Below are 23,458 nucleotides of genomic sequence, written 5' to 3'. Positions count from 1 at the left end.
CTGCTCAAACTTCGTCTGAATCCTGTCGAAATTCAAGCTGCGGATGGCCCTGTTGGCACCTCGGCTTAACAATACTTGATTTTTTTTATCGACTTTTGTCAAAGTAGCTGGTCTGGAAATTCTTGGCCGAATCAGATGCAGGAGCCATTTATGTATTCAGCAGTCTCTAGAGCATCAGCTACTAAATGCAAAAGAGGGGATCCTTCCATCCACGCTGTTGAGTGTGGATTGAGGAATTGATAGATTCCTCTTGTTCAGTCTTGTTCAGAGTCTAAGTGTGTATGGCTAGCTTCACCTTCTCCTCTATGCAAACGCACATTCTTCTCTTGTCTACGCTTTGCATCCGAGTTATATTTTTCTATGAATAAGATGAGGATGGCAGGGTGAGACATTTTTCACAGATAATATCCTCTAAGGACAGCGAAACAAAATATGGAGAACTGTGCATGGATTGGCAAGATGTATGGAATATATATATTTTTTCTTTTTGCTTATAAATACACTTTAAGTATAGGCTCAGCTGGCGCAGAATATGACATTAAGAATAAGGTTTAAAGAGACCTTGTCCGCTTTACCACTTAGGGCAAAATGACAGTATCTTTGCAACGCCCCCTCACTGATACCTTCCCAGTGTCCTGCCACTTTATCAGTAAATATCAGGTGTTAAACTAGGTTTCTGAATACTCTTTCCTGCTGAAAGCAGGTGATACTTACCTGCTACTAAGGAAGATAGCGCCTTTACTGTGATTTTTGCAAGAGTTTTAGTAACCATGAACCTAGGTAGGTTTTCCCAGCTAAGGTTCACTACTCTTTATAAGCTGGCATTAAAATGTGGAACAAACATATTCAAACTATATATGGGTATATCATATTGCTTTTAATAAAATGTATACATTTTTACATATTTTGAGTGGGTCAGTCTTTTTGTGCTGCTCAGATCCATTTTCTTCCTCCAAAACACAAGTATAACCTAGTTAAATATTTTTGGGGGGTGTTTTAATGGATGAAATCTGATATTTGACAGAGTGGAAGGGAAATGGTATAATTGACAGGGTCTACATTTGCTCGAGTCAAACTGAAGAAAGTGGTCCATGCAGCATAAAACTTTTTTAAATGCAATAACAATAACAATTTTTCTATTTTATATTACTGAGCTTCATTTGGTAGGTATTGTAAGATATCCCTGCTTACCAATCAAAAGGCCAGCAATCACCCTCCAGGAACACTCCCCTGTTATCACTTGACTTTGCATGCTCCCTGGCATTCAAGTACACCATTGTGCAGAAACTCTATCAACGGGAGAACTTGCACGACTACACTTCACGTCATGCAAACCTTTTGTACGTTTTAGTTAGTGAAATAAGCCAAAAGCATATGTTCTTATAAAGCCATATATGTATTTGAAATGCTTTGAGACAGACCACACTGCATTCCAATGGAAAAGGGCAGTCTGATCTGCCAAGTATAAGTGATATACAGTTCAAAACTATTGTGTTTAATAAATAATTAAAGCTAGATGAATATACTATTGTATTATTCATCAGGGCTATATATTCTTCAACCTTATTGTGAAGTCAAGATGGAATGTGGGTGGAAAATGTATTAAGTCACTAGCATTCTTTAGTGGGAAACCCATAAAAAAAAGGTATTGTTCTTGAAAGGCTAATCAACATTAAATTCACATCACTCACTTATGCTGGAAAAGACACAAGAATTTCTGTGGAAAATAAGGCAAAAAATCCTGTTCGCGACTACCACACAGATGTGATAAGGAACACGTGCAACTGCTCTGCAAGCTGATGAATTTCTCATTCATGGGACATTTTTCATAAAGGAGATTACGGACAAATGATTACAGGGTGGAAAGCCTAAATGAAACGACGGCCTTTCTTTACATGAAAGGGACTGCTGAAAACATTATTTTACCGTCATCTGTTTTTCAGTACATTGTGTAAGGCTACCAGGAATTCAAAAGCTTTGGTGAAAATGTGGAACAGAAAGATTCTCATGGTTTGTCATGCCACTGTGGCTTAGTATATGGACAGAATGAACCATAATAGGGACTGTGAAAGAATATGGACAGTGTATGTCAGCGGCCCTGCCTGTGTTCTAACAGAACAAATCACTCCAAGACTTTTCCATTATTCCAGAGTCTGCAATAATGAAATGTGTCACTGGAGTGTTCTGTGGAGTGATGCACTTTGTTAACAGCTATTAATGTGGCAGCACTTATCGGGTATTTTTTTCTATAGGTTTAAAGAGCAACTATCACGATAAAATGGCCTAACTATACAAGGAATCCGAAATTCACTCTATACAATTTTTACCTTTAATGTGTATTTAAAGCCAAAACGTTTCATTAGTTTTAGATAGAGTATGGAAGGGCTAGCACCCCGGTCACAATTTATTGCTATCTACCCTGCTGTTGGTGAGATTCACCTTCTCTTTGTCCTGATAACCATTGTCACTGTGACTGGAAATCCAAACGTTTAGGTTGTCACTGGAACAGAAAAAGAAATTGTCCAATAAGGACATTTGTTGCTTTGAAGAAATTCCATCTCCCTTCCTGTTTTGCTTATAGGACAAGAAGTAAAGGGAAATCTTCCCAATGGGACAGAAGGCAAAAAGCTTGATACATTTTTAACCATTTCCTACTCTATACCAAACACAATATGGACTTTAGATATACTTTAACTGTGCTAGTATATTTTTTCATAATGGCTGTGTTATTATCATGGCCGCACAGTCAAGATCTTAAGACACAACTGTTGTAAATACGCACGCACTATGCCTATTTACAACAACAACAAAGGAATAATACAGTAAGGAGAAATAATAGACAACAATACAAAATCTAAAGTAGGGTTTAGAATTTCAAATGAACGAAATCAATTTTAGAACGTTTGTTCGACTTTCTAATTGTTGACGCAGTGAAATCTATGATAGATTTCTATCGCATTGATCAAAAAAATGTGAAGGACCATGTTGGAAAATTTTCTGAATGTGATTTCCATTCATTCCAAAATCAAATGTTAAATAAAAACAAAAATCAAACAAGATTTCGAATGACAATCACTAAGCCTCGTATGGTATTATTGAACATTCCGACAAAAATTTTTGTACGAACGTTCCTGAAAAAATCTACCTGTGTATACCCTACTTTACCCTTCCACAGCCTATCAAAAGTTTAAGCTATAGAAACGCGCTAAGGTTTACCTAAACCCAAGAACAAAATATTGCAGAATAAAACTCTTTAGACGAAGTGGCTGCATTCATTTTCTTTTTTTAGCTAAGTACAGTCTCTATAAGTGTCCATGTAACTTCCTGTGCCGTGAACTGAGATCTCAGGCAATGTCTTCCCAGCTGTCTCTTTGTTGAACACATCCTTTATGTTGTGGAGATTAGGAGCAGAGGAGGTGTTTGTAGTCCAGATTAGGAGAGTTGCTCTTCCATAGATACAGTGCAGAGAGTGTGAGCCCCAGGACATCAAGTGTGTTTTTACCAGGATCTCCAAGTATAAAAAGCCTGAAAAAAAACTATTGCAGTCACCACATCTAAGAACTAAACTGCACTGTATATAACTTTGTTCTTGGGTTTAGATATACTTTAAACCAGCGGTGGAGAAATTAATATGGAATTCAGGAGCTAGTCTGTCCAATCAGGCGTCAACAGGATTTTGTAGGAGCCAGCTCCATTGGCAATAACAACTAGAGAAGACCTCATAAGTTAGGCACCGTATATATATATATATATCTTAAGAAGCATTGGCTACCTGTCTCCTGGGATTTGTCCATCCCTGCTTTAAGCTTTATTGGGTGATAAGTTGATACTGGAATTGAAATTGGTCATAACTCATCACTCCATGAAATGTAATTCTGCTCTTTTTCTGCCTTCAATTGACCACCCAATACATACAGTCACATTACATTACGTAAAGTTGGAATTTTGATGGTTTAAAAGACGAGATGTTTGACAGGTTGAATAAACACTGAAAGATATAAACAGTATGAGTACAATACATCATTTGGTTGTTATCTGACAACTGGCTGCAGTTCTGCTGTAATAAAGCTCTTATCTGATTCACTGTGGTCTAATACAGTCCAAAAACTGAAAATGCAGGTATCCGATATATGGTGGCATCCCTTGTGGCAGTCTAATATATGAATCCTCCAATCCACACACACACAGCATTTCTTCAAGGCAATTTTAACCAGCCTCTAACATAGTGAAAGAGGGCATATTAGAGTAAATATTGAAAGTATTATTTTAAGCACAATATACAAAAATATAATACAACAAAATTTAAAAAATGCATATAAAACTCTTCCAGGAGAAGATGGTCTTGTGATGCTATATAGAAAAGGCCATTCCATTCCTAAAATTTAAGGAGGGGAAACCTTGTAATGGATTAGATGTTAGCAACTGTTTCAACATGATGGTATGCACTATTTATATACCTCCTGTGTGTTTCTCTCCCTGAACACATTAGTCTTTAATTGTGACCTAAGGTAGGAAACCACAGCTGCTCAACCACAAAATGAAAGAAAACTCAACATCCGCCCTGTTTACACTTCCAGAAGACATGTGAACTATTCTGAAACATTAAACCGCATGGCACCTATGGGGGAGATGAGAGCAGTACAAAACTGACTAAACTGCAGGGAAATCATTTGAATATCTGTGTAATCCCAGAGCTTTTATTTGAAACAGACAGACAGTAGGCTTTACCTTTTATGGAATATGTAATGGTTACAGACTTATTGGGTTCCTGATTTATGATGTACATATACACATTAAATCAGCAGGTCAAAGTTTTCTTTTTTATATATATTCCTTCACCTAAATATTTCTTAGCCTCCTCTTCATCTAGCATCCTATCCTGTTTTAACACTCACCTATGTAAATGTCAGCCAAACTGTAAAAGGATGTTACAAAAAAAAAATTACACACACACCAAGGGGTTAACTATAACCATTCTGCATGTCACTACCACCACTAGGTGATGCTAAAGAGCATAAGAATTTCTTTAGGCACACACAGTCATGTCATTTTGTAATTAAACTCTTTTTATAAGAATAAAAGCAAATAAAAAATGTGTTGATAAACTTTGTAGGATGCACAGATCACAGAAGCACAGGTCTCTCTTACCCAAGATCTGCTTTTGTTGCTGATGACATCTGCTTTTCAATTCATTTTGTGCATCACGCGAGTCTTGAAGCTGCTGTGAGGTTAAAGCAAGAGACTTGCAAACAGATTCCTGATTTTTCACATGATTTTGAAGGGAAACATTTTCTGACCGGAATTCTGACAGACGTTCTTGAAGGCCCTTAATTTCTGAAGTAGTAATAAAATAAAAGTGATTTAGTGAAAAGGACAATGAATAAATGTGAAGAGCATCTTTTGGACAAATGTTATATTAATAGACAGCAAAGTGAAATCACCACTTTTACAAATAAGTGGTACATATAACTAAACCTATTACACGTCTTGGTAACATTTATTGTTTTCTTCTAAAAATATTCATGGTGTACGTTGCTACGAAGACTATAAGCACAGCAAAACAGCTGTTAATAGAAAGCCAATAAACACAGTGGGGTTGTAAAGGAGTAGAGAATGTTCACTTAGCATAGTAAATTTTCTCCCAGCTTAGTGAATGATACTGATGTGTTAAAATCAACCATCTTATCATGTGCAGAGCAAAGATAATGTTATTTTCCCTTGAACATGATTACGTGTTCTTAGCAAAGTAAATGTTCACTAAGCTTTTCCTCCTTCACTAGGAAAAGTAAAAATTAACTTTACAAAGTGAACATCCCTTACACCTTTAGTAAATCAAGTCCACTGTCTCGTGTGTACAGTAGAGATAAGCAATTTTGCTGTGACAACAGTGATTTTGTTGAAATGTCACTGAAATTGGCTTCTTATTCCACCATGTTGTACTGGAGACAAGGATTAGGGTGACTCCTATCCCCTGCAGGGTCCTATGGAACTACACTAGTAAGCTGTGTATGTCTCTACAAACACAGGCACAGCAAGTTCATTCACAACCCTACTCCCAGCTCCCCTTTTCCCTTCTCCAAGCTAGTAGATGAACAGCTGCTGGCGACTTTATGATCTTGTACTGGGCAGGAAGTTCAGAGAAGTGGCGATGAGAGAGTTGGAGCCAGATGCTCGGAAACGTGATGACTAAGTGCTTGGGCAGAAATACTTTGCTGAGCAATGTATATTTGTTTCATCTAGATTCATTTAAGGGTTAAATACTACTTTAAGGTGGTAGCGGAATACAGCCTTGTGGAAAAAGAAAGGCTGAGGCATTCAAACAACCTTTTTGTGATTAACGATAAGGAAGGGCACCTTGTGAGACCACCAGCAACCCTCCTAGCCAAAGAATTGTTACAGGATAGTTGGAGAGAGAAATCCAACCTCCTAAGGACGCTAAGCTAAAATGAGTTTTGCTGCACATGCAAGAGTTTAGCCAATGGATGCATAGTGTCCAACCTTCTGGAGACACCAGCTTTAGCCATGCATAGAAGGATGGAGTCCTGCATCTCCCAAAATACAGTATGCTGGGAGAAATCAGATTCACTAGAAATGTGAAGTTCAGCATAATTATTTGATACATGCAGTAACAATACATAGACTGTTATGCAACAGTATTAGTATCCATGTAAACCACTGTCATCAATTCCTATGTTTGGTAAGTGCATCTTTTTTGGCATTGCTGAGAACTTCTTGTATTCTCATAATCTGCACTAAAATAGCAAGCAATCATGTCGGCTCTAAAAATATTGCAGTGAGAGCGCTGTATTCTCCCACTAACAAGGGGCTTAACTGGAACATAAAAATGTCATTTTCCGTAAAATGTCCTTGGCAAACAGGGAGTGTTCCGATTATTCTGGACCTCTTAGTATTGCTGCAGGGTGTGGTATATCCCTTTTAATAAGGACAGCTGGATATAATACTGCATGGCAACAGTGTCCTGGATTATCTAAAGGTTACGACACACTCTAGTGCTGGGCGATCAACAAAGAAAATAAATATTCAGAGATGCCCTTTGCTTTCACAGTTCTTAAATGAAACACTTTTCTGTTTTTCAAAGGAGCGCATAAATCACAGTTGCCAATTCAAAAGAACCAATTTATGAAGCTGCAATAGAACTGGAGAAAATTCCCAGAGCAACAAATAAGGTTGTATTTTTAAATAATTCAAAGATCTGGTTGCCAAGGACAATAGTTCTTTTTTGCTCCAGTTTTCATAATGTCATCCCCAAAAGTCTTAAGCAATCTATCAGCATCCCTCAGTTAATTAACTAAAAGTCCCAGCATGTATTATTGGCACCCAGCACGGTTTGAAATCTGCAGACTACTCCTGTCTGGCGTAATATAATTTATTTATGTTTTTTACTTTATTCTAAGAGGTTTTCCAAGATAAATAAAATGCAATGGGTGCCAATACTCTCACAAAGCCCCTTTGTAAAGTATCAGTTGAGGGACGTGCGGTCAGGGGAGGCAGAATTATGGAGGAAAAAGCTTTTTCTCCATTCAGATCGGCATCTAACAGATTACACAGCAGGGAAAGCCTCCTTGCTGTGTAACCTGTCATGGACGGAGCGCCTCAGCAGTGAGGAGCAAGTGTGGGACAGGGAGGCTCCTACCCGTCTCCTGCCCTCCTCCTTTGTACTAGCTTGGGGACGGGTTGGAGGTGGGGCTTCGTCCGGCAGGGAGCGTGGGCTTCATCCGGCGGGGGTGGGACTTCGGCCGCCGGGGCGGGACGTGCTGAGGGTGAGGCTGGGGAATGCCTCACCCGGGGGAAGAGGTACCGCACGTCACTGCTCTACATATCATATTGTATGCACATGCGCTTGGCTGTTTTGCGGAGAGCAACCAAAAGCATCTAAATAGAAATATGTACTCTTTAGATACACTGCAGTGCTCCTTGCAAAACTAGTTGGGCTTGGATGGGATTTAACGGGCCATCTATGCAAGACACCAAAAAACTAGACTTAATGATGTACTGAAAATATTTGTATTTTTATGTTAAAACTGGCTACGGTCACAAACAAACACAAGTTTGACAAGGCTGCAGTTAAGTATGATTGGTGAAATGATTTTCCAGAAGTCACTGGCAGCTAACAAAATGAAAACACGTGCCTTGGAGGCCTGATACAATGGGGCTGTTCAGGAGGAAGTACAGTAAAACTGGTTTGCAGCACTGGGACTTGACTTAAGGAGGTTTTGCTAGGAGGCTACTGGTAATAAAAACTAGTGTGCATGGTGTAGATGGTCACCATGGTGTTGATGGCCACCATTCCTCTACACTAAAGCACCATAACACATAACCTTCCATTTACTGAACACAAACATTCAACCTCTGTTCAAAAGCATAAATCCTGAAGCAAGCCCTCAATATTTAACCTCCCTTGGACTCTAACCCTAACACTTAACCTACCCGCTAACGAAACCCCAACACTAATACCTTAATTAAGTCTTGATAATAACCACTATTCTATTGCATACTGGCCTTGTTTTCTGCCAGGAGCCTTCGCGGCAAAAGCAAGCAGGTCTCCAGCCGAAGATATGCAAGTTTACTTAAAATGTCGTATTTTGGCAAATGCTAGAGAATGAAACAATTTGGTGGAACCTTTTCACTGACATCTCTGCATATCCTCTCTGGTCATTACAAGAGGGGTTCCACTCTCTCTTCTAAAGTAAACTTGTCAGAAATCTAAAGGTACTGAACAGGCTACAGCACTAAAATGGTGATTAGTGGCTAAAGATAACCCACCTCCTGCCACACCTTACTATTAGCCATTAAGGCTGACAATCATTGTGACTGGGCAACAGGAAGGTGTGCCATTAAATAATGAGCATGAAACACGTAAAAGCCATGCTGTGTGTTTTACCCCCTTTGGAATGAAATAAAGAATTTGCAGTTAATGCTAGAGTGCCGTCATCCATTGCTTTATGAGACATATTCTTCAGTGATGAGCTGGATGCACACCTAGCGGGGTTTGCAGGCAAGCATGGACCTACCTGGACTGGTATTTCTTATGTTCATATGCAATAGGAAGATATGGGAAAAGGAAGAAGGATACTATCACAAAGTGTTGAAATTTGCATATTACAGTGCCCCAAGATTCAGGTAAGTAGGGTGCACATGAAGAAATGAAAAAGTAAGTGCATGCACAGCTAGGTAGAACTGCAGCTTGTTCAGTTCCTTTAGGATATTATGATGCATGTAAGCAGATAAGTGGACTGGAACACAGCCAGGGACAGTGGCAATGATATTTGATTTTGGAGTCTTCATGAAGTTGATTAATCAAGTCGCCAGATTTTAACAAAAACTGAAATACCAGCCTTAGGTTGACTGCCCCTTTAACGGTAATGGAATTAGAATCTAAATAGACCACAGACACTAAAAATGTTCCAACGCTACAGCAATAGTGCCGTACCAATATGACATCTGTGTTACTATCGATACTAAGAATATATACTAAAACGAACAGTGATTACTGCAGAGAATAGTACACTGACTGAGTAACTAACAAAGGGCTCTGCTTGGTATAGTAAGATGATATCAATTCTATTAATATACACTATACCATGAGTGTAAATTTGTAGTAACCCTGTGCAGTTCATTCTTGGTGAAATATTCTCATTCATGACTATATAACTATTCTACAGAAATAAAATTGCAGTGTAGAGTAGTACATCTCATTTAACATCTTCCTCTCTTGCTTCTATGATTCCAAAGGCACGACCAGTGTTAAAGTAGCATTAAACTCTAATTTTTTTTTTCAATAATGAGTATTATATAACAAGATCAAACAAATATATTGTACATTGCCCAGCAAAGCATTTCTTGTTCCAGCCCAAGCACTTACAATCATCATGTTTCCAAACAGCTCCAACTCTATCAGCTCAGCTTACCTGAACTTCCTGTCCAGTACGAGATCATAAGGGACAGGGCAGTCTCCAGCAGCTGTCCATCTACTAGCTTGGAGAATCGATGAGGGAGGAGAGGGGAGCAGGGGAGTGACTTGCCTTGCTGTGCCTGTGTGTTTGTGGAGACGCACACAGCTTACTAGCACATACAAAAGGTGGCTCCATAGGACCCTACTAAAGGGAAAGGCACCACCCTATAGGATACCAGGGCCAGTGCCCACCATACCAGCTGGTTCTGCATACTAAACCTTTTAAGCATCAATGAGCAGCATCCATTGTAAGTGATTTCATCAGCATTTGAAACAGCTTTAAAATTTTTTGACTTTAACATAGAACTCTGCAGATCTACTTTGTTTTAATAACCCTGTCCCTTTAAAGTTATGTAACTGCAATTGTATATTTATATAAACAAATATGCCATTTTGTTTTTGTGATTTGCTGCATGTCCTGCTGTATACTTCACTCGTAAACTTCCTTTGACTCAATTGCATAAGAAAATGAAGTAACAAAAAAGAAAGAAACTCTGGCCGAAACAAAAACCTCTGTAAATCCTATAATGCAGACCTGGGCAAATTTCTCAAAAAGGAACCAGAATGGAAACATAGGAGCCACCCATCTGCTGGTTTTGCACATATTTTAGTAGTTTTGATGAGCTGTTTTCAAATTCATTTTAGTTCTAAACATACACATATTTAGGATATAACGGAAATTAAGCAGCCTTTGCTTCCTCAGTACCTCATCATGGTCATATACCGTACATTTTGACAAAATCAAGCAAAGCTTTTGTGTTGAGAATTGTTTGCAGCAATCAGGGAAAATCATCCAGTGTGGGGATGTAGTAATGAGCACTTCCAATCATCAGAGCTGATTGTATTGTAAAAAGAGATTTTCCAATGTGCTTAAAAAAATCTCTTTGTGACCATAGCCAATTATTGCTGCAAGTACACTGTGAAACATCTATCTGTCAGATTGGGAAGAAAATTGTGGTAGTTTCCACTGGCAAATATCACATTCAAGGACAGTTCGATATTAAACTGTTGATTGTTCTTAGTGAGACATATGCCCTAATGCTAAATTTTATGTAACCAAACCCAAAGGCACCTTTATGCCTATCCTGTGCCCCACTCCCAAACACGGAAAAGTTAAAAAAACAAAAAACAATTGTTTAGTAAAGCCTTTTATAGGATAACATAGCAAAACAAAATCTAAGCTACTCAGAAGTACAATACATATTTACTTAACACTATGGGATTTGCATTACAGTAACACTGTATTCTGCTTTGATTTCCTAATCTCTACCTTTCAAGGTAATGATTTTGACCTTTCAGTAACAGGATGAATTTGTGTGCTGGAATAAAAGAGAAGGCCATTCTGAAAATCAACCAAAATGAACATTAGTTTTTTTTTCCCCATTGCATTGGACTGCAAACAATCACAGCAAGCCCTCCTTCTTAGTTGATTCCACCTGTTCACACTGGGGCAGCTCCACAAAGGCAGGGAACTTTAACATTTTTAGAATTACAAAAAAGTAGAACGCCCGCTCCACGTAAAGGATCATTACCATTTTTTAAAAGCAAATTATGAAATGTACTCAAGAGAAAAGTGACACAAACATATTCAATGGTTTCCCTCACAGGAGGCTATCGCCCATCAGAAGCCACAGCGCAGCCAAGTCAGCTCATGCCCAAAGTCGTCTTCCAGCAGCAAGTGGCAGGGTTAATGCGTTGCTGGGGCACGCCCCCTTTCTCAGAACCCTGAGGGAAGACCACTTCGGTCGTGAGCTGACTTGGCTGTGCTGTGGTTTCTGATGGGCGATAGTCTCCTGTGAGGGGAACTATTAAATATGCTTGCGTCACTTTTCTCTTGTGATTACCATTTTTTAAAAGCAAATTATTAAACGATCCTTCACACGGAGTGGGCACTCTCCTTTTTTGCCAACTTATCACTGGGTAAAACAAAAGTGTGTGGCCAAAATGATCCAACATGGCTGTGCGGGTGTGAAGACAGTCATAGATTGATTTAGCAAACAGGTTCAGAAATGAAACTGCTGCCAGTGAGGGCAAAGTATCTGTAGCAGAGACCTTGGTTAGGGTCAATATGTGCCCTGGTTTCATTCTACTTTAGGTACAATTTCCCTGATGACAAGTCCAGATCATTTGGTACATTTTAGGACAACTGGGATCAGAACTGAAATCTTTGATATTCATAGTGAACAATGGCAGCTACATAAACTGACTTTGTGAAGATGGCCAGGATCACATTAAAAAAGGCCTGTTTGCCTTTTGTTCATCAGGGCTCACACCCCACATGGTCCATAACTTACAACTCTGTTTTCTGACAGCATCCTACATTGTATATTATTGATTGACCCTGTGCAAAAATCTGTAAAAGTACAGACACTATTTCAGACTATAAATATACACAGGTTAATTTAGAAAGGAAAGTAAGGAGAAGTAATGATAGGCAAAGTACAATAACATAAAGCAGCCAATCACAAATCATCTATCAGTAAACAGAAATCTACGGTGCAGATTGTTATGAGTTACCACATCATAACTAGTCTCTGCACTGTGTTATTATATATGAACATGAACCACTAATGGATATATGCAAGTGTTACAACAATCTAAATTCCATAAAAGCCCTTGAGGTAATGACAGAAGGACATACATTAGGTTTATTATTAATAAAGGGTAAAAGTGGGGTAAAGGTGAAACATGGTGGAGGACAGTGCTTATTTTCAGCAGGCAAATGACAGATAAAGGGTCAAAAGGAAGATGATGACGGTGATGGATGGCGTACGTCCATCCTATTATTGCTGCTCATATCTCGTACACTTTTTATTAATGCCAGAGAAAATTGGGATAAATAAAATGATTGTATCAATCATTATCATAGTAGTTGATTGAAAACAGGACTGCAATTAAGATGACCCTGGGCTGGTTGTCTATACGCACAAGTAGACAAAGTTATAGGCTTCAGAAATACTAATTTGATGCATTCATCTGGATGGTAAGCCTCCATCAATGTCATCATTGAGACTTACAGGGTGCAGCAAATTTCCATGAAGAGTGGACATTCATAAAAAACATAAAGTTCATGCACATTCATAGTTTGCAAGATTTCTCCTGTCCCATTGACATTATTTGTCAAAAGAATGACAAGTTGGAGGCAAGGATATTATAGGGAGCAGTGTTAGGTACAAAGCGTCATGGGAGTTGTATGGTGGTATGCAGTATCGGGTGTTGGATATAGAAAAGCATTGGGGTACTGGAGTTGGGGCTGTCGGATGCAAGTAGAGAGTTGAATCTCATATTTTTTAATTAGAAACTCTGGCTTCTGTTCTATAACAGAAATATCACCTTTTAAGAGTTATGAAAGTGTGGTGAAAATATGACCATCAATAAATGTATTATTTATGAGCACCATCTTCAAGACAGATATACAAATACATGGGCTGATTGCTGACCAACCTTCAGAATGAATTCGAAATATTTCTTCCGTTTTGCTACAAATATCTCTTCTAAGTGCATTCCAGTCTGAAACCATGGCACCAATTTCATTTTTAAGAGCTTGCTGCTCTGACTGAAGACATCTCAGCAACACTAAGGTCTTCTTTAAGCTTTCTTCTTGTTTAGCTGCCTTCTCTCTGTAAAGAACATGCAAGAAGATAAAGCATTACTCTCCATGACTATCTTAATATTTCTAGATGCCACTTTGCATGTGGATTTTCTGTGATGATTCACAGTACAATGTAGAAAAGTTACTCCTTCCTCAATGTAAGATTCAAACCAAGCTATTATATTCAGATAAAAATGTATTAGTTAGATATCATTTAAAATATTGATGAAAGAATGAATGTAGTATAGAGGTTTATGGTACATTATTGTAGAGATCTATACATCAGACAAAAAAGATGGACAGCTGTGGAGGAAAGAGGGATTTCGTTATAAAAGAGACAGTGGGGTTGATTTACTAAAGGCAAATAGGCTTTTCAGTTTGTAAGGGAATTTTTCCCTTAGCTTAGTGAATGTGATGAAAATGCACTTAGCAAATAAAACACAATTACATGCAAGGAAAATAAAAAAAGAAACATTATTTTTGCTTGCACATGATTGGATGATGAAAGTCAGCCAAGCTTTCTCTTATTCACTAAGCTAAGGGCGCATTCCCTTGCAAAGTGAGCAGCCTGTTTCCCTTTAGCAAATCAACCCTAAAGCCCCTTCAAGTAAAGTAAAGTTGAGATCTATGCACTACACCTACACCATTGTGAAAATCTGATGCTCTGAGCAGGTAGGCTGTGTTTCCCGAATTCATATCAAGGATTCATATTCAATTTTGGCTGAGGTGGAAATTACACACTGGATAAGGAAATGTGCCGTACTCTTCCAATATAGCGTTATGTAAGATTTCAACCCAAAAGCAAAAATTTAAAATATCGGAGCTTACCTACCCTTATATATGGTGGCTATATTAGTTTTCCTTTTTTAGTTTTTACCTGGTAATCTGGCCAGCAGCACACAGTGTGGCTCCTCTCTATGGAGAAGGAATGGAGCCACCCTTGGACAGCAGCATTGTCACCCTGTAGAGAGGGTAGTGTTAGATGGACTTAACTAAGAAATTAAAGCTGAACCCTAGCCAACACATTTTAAGCAGATACAGCTTTTCGTTTTTGATTTGGGATAAAGATTTTACATAAATAAATAAAAATCTGACCATTGTAAGCACCCCGGTCAGTGTTAAATAGTTTGTCTCAGCCCTCTATGTGCCACCTTTGCTGGATAGCTTGGTCTGCTTTAGGAAGTTGAAAAATAACAGACTTACTGGCCAGATCACCAAGTGTACAAATTGTTTTTTTTTTCAGTAAAACTGCAGTTGTGAAAGAGCAACTAGGATTGTAAAATATTAAGATACTATGGTTATTCATCGTGTAATAAATGCGGTTTATGTTGTTTTCCTTGGCTGAGCTCTCCTTTTTGTTATCCCATGTTGATATTGTGCTTGTGTTTTTACTTCAGTCAGCATCATTCTTTTGTTCTTGTTACTGATCTTTACTCAGGATTACTAAACGTACATAAATAAAGCAAATCTGTTTAATTCTATATAAAGTATATTTATATAGTATGGAACTTCAAGTGACACTAAAGTCAGGCTACTTTTGTTCCCCATGGTCCCTGTGTGTGTTGTAAAGTAGCCACTGCTCCAATCTCACTTCTGTGATGGACTACAATCTCATGGACAACAATCTCAATACACTGTGTGCACAATTATTAGGCAAGTTGTATTTTTGAGGATTCATTTTATTATTGAACAACTACAGTGCTCTCTGTCCATCCAAAATGTTAATAAACCTCAAACCTGCATATTTTTAAGAAAGTAAGTGAGGTTTTGGCTTTCTTAGGAGAATATCTATGTGTGTACAATTATTGGGGAACTATTAGTGTGCAGGATTATTATGCAACTAAATGGAAAACCAAAATGTTCCCATCTCACTTGTTTATTTTAATCTGTTAAAGTGAGAATAATAAACAAACAACTCAATTTACAAATAAACATTTCTGACATGGATTATAGTCAACAAAAACAAAAATCAGTGACCAATATAGCCCCCTTCTTTTCAATAATAGTCATAAGCCTTCCATCCATGGAGTGTGTAAGTTTCTTCATCTGTTGACGATCAACTTTTTGTGCAGCAGCAACCACAGCCTCCCAGACAGTGTTCAGAGAGGTGTACTGTTTTCCTTCACCGTAAATCTCTCATTAAGAAGGACCCACAAGTTCTCATTAGGGTTTAGGTCAGGTGAGGAAGGGGGCCATGTCATTATTCTTTCATCTTTAAGGCCATTACTGGCTAGCCATGCAGTGGAGTACTTCGATGCATGCAATTGAGCATTGTCCTGCATAAATATTATGGTCTCCTTGAAAGATTCAGACTTTTTCCTGTACCACTGCTTGAAGAAAGTGTCTTCTAAAAACTGGCAGTAGATTTGGGAGTTGATTTTGAGTCCATCTTCAATCCGAAAAGGTCCATACTAGCTCATCTTTAATAATAATACCAGCCCATGCCAGTACCCCACCTCCACCTTGCTGGCGTCTGAGTTGAAGTGGAGCTCTGTGCCAGTTACTGATCCAGGCACGGGCCAAGCAGCTACCACTTCAGACAGATTTATGTAGTAAAAAAAGGCAAATTTTTGCATGTTTATAACAGTGTGTGAATTTTTCCATTGATCCCTGCGATGGATTTAAAGATGATATTATTAATAATGTGGCTGTTTGTTTTCAGTTAAACATGAAAAAAAACCTTTAACATGTGAGAAGTCTCTAGAAGTGAGTGTTTGGAGCGCATTAATAAGTAAATTAAAGTGCACCCAAACTCAGCACTCGTCTGCTGATATAGTCAATGTCAGCTCGACATAAAAATACAAAGAGCATGCTCCCTGCAAAAGAAGTATTTAACTTACCTGTCCCGTTGTCCGTGCTGGTGATCTATTCTGTATTTCTGAGATACCGATGCCTGAAGCATCTTCTTCATATGACACTTCCAGAATTATCGGATGACTGGTCCATTTGTGATCTGCAGTTCTTTCTGCCAACCCCTACATCACTACAGGACAAAGTGCACTTATCTTTTTTTGTCCATCTCCCCCTAGATGCATACCTAACTCCACCAAGCAGGCACGATCCACCTTATTGTCTACTCTACCTCATAAAATCCATTCTGCACTGGGCGCACCAGCGCAGTATATCACCATAGATTTGTATGTGGCTGTATCCCAGTAGTCTTCTGTCTTGAGAGATGGCATCATACACTGAGTGGCCAGTTTATTATGACCACCTGATGTTTGTAGGCAAATTAGCTATAATTACCTATAATTTCGCGCTAAAGTTGCTAGAGGGCCAGACCATTATAAATAGGGAAGCAGGTTGTTTACCACGACAGTAGAAATTATTTTTTTCTGAAGATATGGGTAAACAACGCAATTTAACAGCCTTTGAACGTGGGATGATTGTTGGCGCGAGCCATGGAGCGGGTATCAGCAAAACAACAGAATTCATTAAATGTTCAAGAGGGGCTCATTGTTAAAGTGTTTAAAGACTGGACTGTAAGCCGAAAATCTGGGTCTGAACGTGCGAATTGTGGCCGTCAGCGACTAGTCAATGTTAGGGCAGAACAGAGAGTGGCAAGACTGGTACAAGACAACAGAAGGGCAACAGTGCAGTGTCAGATTCCTTGCATCACCTTTCAACATCTCGTGGAGTCACGAGGCGGCCCAACGAAGTACTGATGGGGTGGTCATAATAATCTTGCCACTCAGTGTAGATGTCTACGGGGAAAGTACTGGGCAGATGCGCTTAACTGTGAAGACATGGCCAGTGCAAAGAAGATATTAGGGAGGATGTAAACACTGAGGTGGACCATGTCTGCTGAATGGAGGTTAGTATCCATCTGAGGCAGGGGAGGGTGTGGTATTTTAAGTTGGGAGGTGGAGTGAGGGGACTAGAGTGCTCGAAGTGTGTTTGGTCAGGTCACCCATATATACACCCTTATATGCATTGTATTTGTGACCTGGATTATAGTCAAGCTCCCAGGCTAAACCCCATCACATGTTTTCAGCTAGATCTATGGGTCTATTATATCTGCCTAGAGGGATATAGGTAGATGTAATTAAAACAGCACAATCAACGAGTTGGTTCACTTGGTTAGAATACTTCAGCCAACTCATATCTGCCTCTACTGGTGACATGACTTGGCTGTTTCCAAAGCGTGAGAAATACTCTCAGCAAACCAATGTCGTAGAGGTGCTCTGTACCAGCCACACTCACACAATACAAACAGCCATTTTGAGTGTTGTGTTATTGTTAAGCCTAACAATTTGCTCTGCACAACAAGGCTCAAATGCACATACTGGTCTCCACCACTGGGAGTACCATGGGTGCCTAACAATTCGCTAGGTTCACTTCAGCAAGCACCACATGAAAGCAGAACATATGTTATATGGTCAGTACAAAGATAAAAACTGTTTTTATTTGCTTTTGAAAAGCTTAAACCCATTTACAGATATAACACATTTTACACACAAGTCAGTGAAAGAGACAGCGGCAGAAAAATATGCTCATGTGGCAGGCATCCAGACGTTAAAATATATCATGAGGCCTCCAGATGAAATCATGTGCTCCATCCTGGCCTGTTTTTGACGCAGCTCCTTATCTCGCTTCAAGCATTTGAAAACTCATTCCCGTCTGCCACTCCCTTACTTATAGAAATGTACTGGGTATGCTGATATGATGTTCACCATCAAAAACATATGTTAGCTTCTGCCTGATGAATCCTGCTCACTTCTGTGATCTTTGCAGGAGAGGGGAAAAAGGTGCTTTTAATACAGTAAGATCATCCTCCTTTATGGAGATGTCAGTGGATCAAAGTAGCTGCAGATAAAGCAAAAATGAGATCTGCTAAGATAGCAGATGAAATACACTATAATATTAAGTATGGCCATGCTTTATATGTAACAATTGTGTATTGTACCATATAATGCTGATCAGTATGAAGCAGCTGCCAACCAAACCTCTGACACACTGGAGAAATTAAAAGGATTCAGAAATTCACTTTTATTCAACAACAAGGCAGGCAGGGATATGTACAGGGCTTTTCCATAAAAACTGAAGTAAAGAGGGAATGTGGCTAATGTTGTGAAAATCAGTCTGGTTTTTTTTGGTTTTTTTTACTGCCCTACACTGTAAACATTTAAAAGAAAACCTGACTGGTTGGTACAATTTTGGAATGAACTGTATTGAAAGGGCTGGAATCATCTTGGACAGATGTTAGAGGCCACCCAGGGGCAAAAAAAAACAAAAACAAAAAAGTACCCTTGCAGTGCACTCCCCACAATGAAAGGGTTCAGTGCTCATTTTTGTCTAGCGGCTGAAGTACAGCAGAGTTGCTTACCAAAGCTCGCTCCTGCCAGGCTGCTAGAATGGTCCCCGCAACTTCTTCTCCCCTGTGCTCCAGTGATCTAAGTACCGTTCATGTAATTACATCTAATTCAGGTTCCATAGGTCTGCATTAGATGTGAGTTCACCGAGGGACATTCTGCTAGCCAGAGCGGACGGGGGGAAGAGGTGAGCACCGACCACCATGGGAGTGGAGAGCAGGTAAGTAAATCTGCTTTACTCCCACCCCTAGACAAAAATGAGCACTTATTTCTTGCAGTGTGAGGTTTGCAAATTGCCTTGTTCTCACGCTGGGCAACACTATCCAACACTGGTGGGGTGAACAAACCCTAAAAGCAGCTAGAGAGGTCAGGGATGGCTTTTAAAGCTCTTTTACTGCTTAAAAATATTAAATATAATGTCCATAATCAGGGCACAGATGCACTTTAACTATTATAACTGGATTAAAAAAAATATTGTTAAATAATATTAGGTTCAAGGCCTGCACAAACAATGTAGTTTTTGGTGGGGGTTGTATGGCATTTCTAATGTGATTCCTCAAATGCCAGAATGACATGTCATAGTTAACTAAGCAAACACATTAGTGGTTCTGATTTGTATGATACACTGTGTAATGCACTGTTGTTAAAAATTAGATTTGACAATTTATCATATTAGGAAAATGCTTTCCTCAGATAAACAAATCTCAAAACTGCAGCAGAGTATATAACTTTGCCAAACCAAATTGTTGTTAACTGCATGGATTTCGGAACTGTGCCAAATTTTGCAGGAGTTGAAAGTGCTATGTTGTGTTGTATGCAACATCACAGTCCAAAGCAGTGCAGGACATGACCACATCCCAATGACATACAACAGCTGTAAAAGCATGGAGACCTTCCCTTCCTCTGTTCTCAAAAGCCAGCCGCTGGGCTGTGAATGTGTGCATAGTCTAAGGTTTTAATTAAAACAAAAAAATAATCTATCAACTAGCTCTAAAAACATACCTAAACCTCTGGTCTCATGACACACCAGGTCTCAGGTCTTATTTCTTCTGCTCTGTAGTGTGGGAGAATCCAGTCTACAGTGCCCATGTCATTTCCTGGTGACATGGGTGCTGCCAACTGGCTATTAGAAGGGACCATCACAGGGTCCTGCAGCAATCAGCAGTGATGTCACAAGAGGTACAAACACAAGACTTGTTAGCAGAACAAGTGCAGAGAAAAGACGGCAGCTTTAAACCCGTGGAACAGGCATCCTGGAGATCAAGTGACAGCGTAACCATTTTTCCCCCCATAAACTTGGGTTTTATGCTGGCCACTAACATTAGTGCATAATCTGACCAATTATGATATTTTATGGATTAGTTTCCCTCTGAATAGGATTACCTATTCAGAAAAGTAATCCTGTTTAGGGCAATGAAGGAGCCAGACTTAGACATTCCCTCTACAGGGAAAAAAGCATTCAGGTAGTCACACGATGCACCATAGACACTGGATAATTACCTGACCCAGCCAAGGGAAAACAGATTGGAATACTTTTAATGTGTACATTTAGTCCTAAATTATGAGGGGCTAGTCAAAACCAAATCAATGAATAGCAGAATCTGCCTTTACTGACTATACCCTCAAATGTACCTACAAATATAGAAATATAATAAAACATATTGGTTGTATTTACCACCAAAATGTTAATTATAGCCATGGGTTGTTTTTATCTCAGTAGAGGTACTCTCCTGTCCCACCTCCTAAGAACTGCCCCCCCCTGCAAAGCACCACTTTTCCACTCCTTTCTTTTAATTATGCTCTCGCCACCATCTCATCCCTTACAATATCGTCTCCCCCGAGGTTCCAGGATAGCCAAAAACCTCCCACTGTGCTGGGCACCCCCCAACCAGGCTCCAGATCACCTAACGGATGCTATAATTGTGTACCTAGGCCGTTAGCGTAATGTCAGATTCCATCCAGACGGACCAAATTCTATCGAACTTTTGAGGGCACCCTCTGTTAGCGTAGGTGGCTTTGTGCAGCTGTAAAGATGTGTGTTTTCCAGGCCCCCAGACCAGGCGGCTCAGACTTCCTCCAATTGAGGATAATGAGCTTTCTAGCGTAAAACAACAAGTATGCAAGTAGTGTGCGGGACGCCACCGTGGGTAGAATATCGTCAATGAGGCCCAGCACACATATTTGAATATTCGCAGCAATGGGAATCTGCAATATCCCTGAGGCCACTACCATCACTCCCCTCCAGTAGTTCTCAAGTCTAGGGCAGGACCACAACACATGCATTAGATCCGCCGGCTCCCAGGGACACCTCCAGCACCTAGAGGACTCTGTGGATCGCATAGTAGCAAGTCTGGCCGGCGTGTAGTAAGCATGATGAGCAATTTTAAATTGAATCAACCTATCCCGGGCGGAGATCAATGTGGTCATAGGTGTTCCCCATATCTCCTCCACATCCTCCAACTCCAGATCCGAACAGTCATGCATCCATGCTCCTCTACATCTCTCCAGGGACCCCCCACCCCCCCGTGAGATCAATTGATATATGGTAGATAATGGTTTAACCAGTCCCTCCACACGTAGCAGGGACTCCATCTCTGCGACAGAGAGAGACAGGCGGCCCCCAGGGAACTGCGAGGAGAAGGCGTGACGCAGCTGTAAATAAGTGAAGAAATTACTGTTCGGCAGCGAGTATGTTATTTTAAGTTCCTCGAAGGATCTCAAACCTCCGTCACTTACTAGATCCTTTAATGTTAACACTTTCTTAGATGTCCAAGCCACCGGGTCTAAGATGGAGGCAAAGTGACCGAGTGAGGGGTTTCTCCACAATGGGGTATGTGGGGAGAACTGCACAGTAGTTCCGGACTCTCGGACCCCAACTACATTCCAAGCTTTCATGATGGATCTCATAGAAGGTGTCTGCCGGTAGGGGGAGTAACGGCCCCGGTACACCAAATGTCTCAGCGCTTCATAGGACCCCACCAAGGCAGCCTCCAAGGTGACCGCTGGGTCGTGGTCCCCCTCCAGGAGCCACCTATGAGCAAATGTCAGTTGTCCCGCCAAAAAATAGCCGTAGAAATTGGGGACCGCCAACCCCCCCTCCCCCCATGGTCTTTGTAGGACCGATAGTTTAATCCTGCGCGCCTTACCATTCCAAAGAAACTCGGAGATCAGGGAGTCAATTGTTCTAAATATCCGTTTCGGGATCCACACTGGAGAGTTACGCAGGGTATAAAGCAGTAACGGAAGGAGTTTCATCTTTATAGCACTATATTTTAAAGCACTGCACAGTATACACAGCGCCCAATACGAAATACATTTTGTGAATATTCAATTTAATTATCCAATCATGTACAGATAAAATAGGTTAACAGGAATTTGCTTTCCACCTGCTTGGATAAAATGAAGTGAATATTAATTTATGAATTGAACACACAATTTTTTTTTCTGTGAAGATTCTCAACTCCTTTAGTAAATCAGAATTGACATTTTCTTACAGCACAAAAACTGTGACATACAAGTGTTAAGAATTAGAACATATCACCAACTAAGTGAATTTTCTGTTGAGTGAGAGATAAAAGGAAATTGCTGGCGTTCAGCTATATAAGAAGAATAACATTCTGTGGAATAATAAATGTCACTTGTGGATAATTCAAAACAGAAACAGATTGGAAGTGAAATTTGAGGTATACCCCGCAGCATTACTTATAGAGATCTGCTATAAACTTACAGGCTACATGGAAAAAATTATGCGCTTTATATTGCAAATAATCTTTTTTTATTACAGAGAAACAACAATGTTTTTTGTTACCGGGCCTTAAAATACTGCATGCGACATGCACAATTCATTATTTCTTTCCATGGTTCATAGAAAACTAGGGAATAATTACCAATTTGGTCTTGGTGATTTTACTTCACCCCGCGCATTTTGTGCACATCAAATTCATGTTATGGGTTCTTTGAGCTCTGATCAAACACACACCCATAGTCGGGTCAAGAGTTTTTCAACTTAAGCTGAACTCTGGAACAGATTGGCTTTTCTAGAGATTAATGGTATAGCTTTGCTCTGATTACCAAGGAAGTTTGCTATGGAAACAGTGATGTCTTCGAATGGCATGACATACTCAGGAAAACAGTCTACCATATTACTTGTAAAGTTCACAGATCCAGCCATGTGGACTCATAGTTTGCATAATCAAATACAGAAAATAGTTTTTTATTTGCGTCCTATAAGGAAACACAGTTCGGAGGTTTCCTTACCTCAAAAGTTGCTGGTGCTCCTCTGCAACCTTTACAGCTTGCCGACAGGCTGTGATCTCTTCGGTCAGAATTCGAAGTTCGTTTTCTTTCGCATTCAGTTGCATTGCTGCTATCTGCAATCTAAGCAGAGGTAGACAAAGTCTCAATGCAAATGGAATAGGTTTTAATAGGCTTTTGGTTCATTCATTTACATTCATAAATATATTTAATTACCCTTAATGGAAAATTATATGATGAACATGCTAGTGAGATTGTTGTGTTTATTCATGATACTGCACAACTCAGCTTTCACACGAAATTCGAAACCTCAAAACTACTCTGCAC

At 39.7% G+C, this 23,458-nt stretch overlaps 2 protein-coding genes across 2 annotated transcripts in view; both read right to left on the bottom strand.

Annotated features, from left to right (window-relative positions):
• LOC108787461 (leucine-, glutamate- and lysine-rich protein 1-like) overlaps nucleotides 1-16,476 on the bottom strand; it is a 70,590-nt gene extending 54,114 nt beyond the window's left edge. Inside the window, exons 1-2 of the mRNA XM_018557031.1 lie at nucleotides 16,406-16,476; nucleotides 13,418-13,593 (exon numbers count right to left, since the gene is read on the bottom strand). Of these exons, the coding sequence (XP_018412533.1) occupies nucleotides 13,418-13,593; nucleotides 16,406-16,476 (247 nt within the window). The remainder of the gene's footprint in view (nucleotides 1-13,417; nucleotides 13,594-16,405) is intronic.
• Nucleotides 16,477-22,241: 5,765 nt separating this feature from the next.
• Nucleotides 22,242-23,458, bottom strand: part of LEKR1 (leucine, glutamate and lysine rich 1) — a 36,524-nt gene continuing 35,307 nt past the window's right edge. The window contains exons 3-4 of the mRNA XM_018557030.1: nucleotides 23,135-23,254; nucleotides 22,242-22,263 (exon numbers count right to left, since the gene is read on the bottom strand). Coding sequence (XP_018412532.1) covers nucleotides 22,242-22,263; nucleotides 23,135-23,254 — 142 coding nt within the window. The remainder of the gene's footprint in view (nucleotides 22,264-23,134; nucleotides 23,255-23,458) is intronic.

Source organism: Nanorana parkeri, unplaced genomic scaffold, assembly GCF_000935625.1.
Source record: "Nanorana parkeri isolate BGI_ZX_2015 unplaced genomic scaffold, ASM93562v1 scaffold263, whole genome shotgun sequence".
NCBI classification, from domain to species: domain Eukaryota; kingdom Metazoa; phylum Chordata; class Amphibia; order Anura; family Dicroglossidae; genus Nanorana; species Nanorana parkeri.
The sequence above is the reverse complement of the archived record's forward strand: the minus strand, read 5'-3'. Positions and strand labels throughout refer to the sequence as shown.